This window comes from Trypanosoma equiperdum (genome assembly GCF_001457755.1).
Source record: "Trypanosoma equiperdum strain OVI genome assembly, contig: ctg_1758, whole genome shotgun sequence".
NCBI classification, from domain to species: Eukaryota; Euglenozoa; class Kinetoplastea; order Trypanosomatida; family Trypanosomatidae; genus Trypanosoma; species Trypanosoma equiperdum.
This window is the reverse complement of record NW_027123791.1, coordinates 10,125-12,038: the sequence shown is the minus strand read 5'-3', so window position 1 is coordinate 12,038 and position 1,914 is coordinate 10,125. Positions and strand designations below refer to the sequence as shown.

The window sequence follows — 1,914 nt, the reverse complement described above, 5'->3', positions numbered from 1 at the left end:
AATATATCAGAAAGTTTTCAAGTAGCAAGAAAATTTTAGCAAGGAAGAAAAAGAGGTGAAATTTTGTTTTAAAAAAGCAAGGCCACAAATGCAGCAGAAACAACGCTGAGGGCGAATTTCTTGGTTGCTAGAATAGAAGAATCTTTGCAAGTTTCACCCTCCCACTTACAATCCGGAGATTTGCAGTCATCCTTTTTCTTCCCTGCGCATTTCTCCTCTTTCTTTTGTTCTCCTGCAGCTCCTTCTCCTGCTCCTGCTTGGGTTGCATGCTCTTCTCCACTTTTGGATTTGCACACCCCTTTATCATCAGTGCCCTCCCATTTGCACTTACCATTACAATCAGCCTTAACCTTGTTTTTACAGTCCATTTCCTTTGGTTTGGAAATTAATGTCTTTGCCTTTTCTACTTCGTCGCGGCTGCTCTGCGCTACCGCTTGTGCATATGCTGCTTCCAGGTTGTTTGCCGAAGACAGGTCGGAGTACTTTTTGTCTTTTAAACCGTCGCTTTCCCATAGTTTGGCTGTGCTATCGCCTATGCTTGTTATGTACGTTTTTTTGAAGGCGTCTTCGTCTGTTCCGTATATCTTATCGATTGCCTCGCTAGTGGCTGTGCCTGTCGGGCTTTTGTCGTTTATTGTTTGCCGGACTAGTTTTGTGAAGTCGCCATCTGTTTTTAGGCTGGCTAGTGTTGTGCTTGCTAGTTCTGCTGGTGGCGTTTGCTTGTTTTTATTGTACTGGCAATTAGCGTTAGCGATCTGCTGGTTTGTTGGCCAGTAAACAGTGTCATCGGGATAGTCGCCTTGGCAGTTTTGCGGCTCGGTATCGGTGTTTCCTATATTTTGCTTTACGGCCGCTTTGGTCTTTTGGAAAAGTTCGCTGGGGGTTAGTTTCAGCACCAGCTTTGGTGTGTTGCCCGAGTCTGTGCACCCTATGTCGGTTCCGCTTGCCTTCCAGTTTTGTTCTGTTGTGCCGGCACATGCGAGTTTCAGTGCTGTGGAATACTTGAGCGTTTTTAGATCGTCGTCAGTTGTTAGGTACAGGGCTTTCGTTAGCGCTGTGCTCAGCGTATGCCCTTGTGTCGTTATTTTTCCTGCGCCGTTCTCTTTGCACACGTTGCCGGTGTTGAGTGTCAAGTCCGTGAGCACTCCTGCTTTGCCGGCTGCCCCCGACGCTCCGTTTGTGAAGTCGCTTTGGGCATTTGTCTTGACGACGTCTGCTGCTGTTGCCTGGCCAGCGGCGTGGTGAGCTAGGATTCCTGTCTTGATGTCGATCTCTCGTTTGAATTTCAAAAAGTGCCCTAGGTTGTGCACTAGGGCGTGCACTGCCTTTGCTTGCTTTATTTCTGCGAGCGCCGCTAGCAAGGCGTAAGCTAGCTTGCTGTCTGCGCCGCCGGTGGCTGCCCCGAGTTGCCACATCAGTTTTACCTGGTTGTTTCGCGCTGCGTAGTTGGCGAGCTTGTCGAGTTCATTGCCGTGGATGCTTGCGGTTCGCTGCAGTAGTTGCGCTGAGTCGCATGGTGTTGAGATCTTGCCGTTTATGTTTGCGTCGCTAAGTTCGTCGCCGCTGACGCGTGTTTGCGCTGCTGTTAGCGTGAGCGGTATGAGCAATCTGACTGCGGTTATGAGCATCGGTCTGTCGGTGCTAGGCCTGGCGTGTACCTGTCTTGGTATGGTCTGGTCGTTGGTTTGGGTTGAGAATCCTGGTCGTCCTTTGCCTGCTAATATCCTTGTTTAGCTGCTTGTAACGACGTGCGTGCTGCAATTTTCTTAGTATGAGAATAATAATTGTGGGTATTGGTGCTGCAGTTTGGAGCTGCTTTTCGCATCTGTCGGTTTTGTCTGCTGGCTCGTAATCATTTGTCACAACTTTTTTGCTTTTAACAAATTCCCCTGCTTGAACGCGGCGTCACAAATT

General features: G+C 48.7%; 1 protein-coding gene and 1 pseudogene across 2 annotated transcripts in view; both read right to left on the bottom strand.

Annotated features, from left to right (window-relative positions):
• Positions 1-68: 68 nt before the first annotated feature.
• On the bottom strand, positions 69-1,628 carry TEOVI_000524600 (Trypanosome variant surface glycoprotein C-terminal domain containing protein, putative; the record flags this gene model as incomplete). The annotated part of the gene is made up of 1 exon (XM_067223056.1): positions 69-1,628. The coding sequence occupies one exon, from the start codon at positions 1,626-1,628 to the stop codon at positions 69-71; it is 1,560 nt and encodes a 519-aa protein (XP_067079157.1).
• A 231-nt stretch (positions 1,629-1,859) lies between these two features.
• Positions 1,860-1,914, bottom strand: part of TEOVI_000524500:pseudogene — a 617-nt pseudogene continuing 562 nt past the window's right edge. Inside the window, exon 2 of the mRNA in view lies at positions 1,860-1,914. This exon is cut by the window's right edge and continues 41 nt beyond it. Within this exon, the coding sequence occupies positions 1,860-1,914 (55 nt within the window).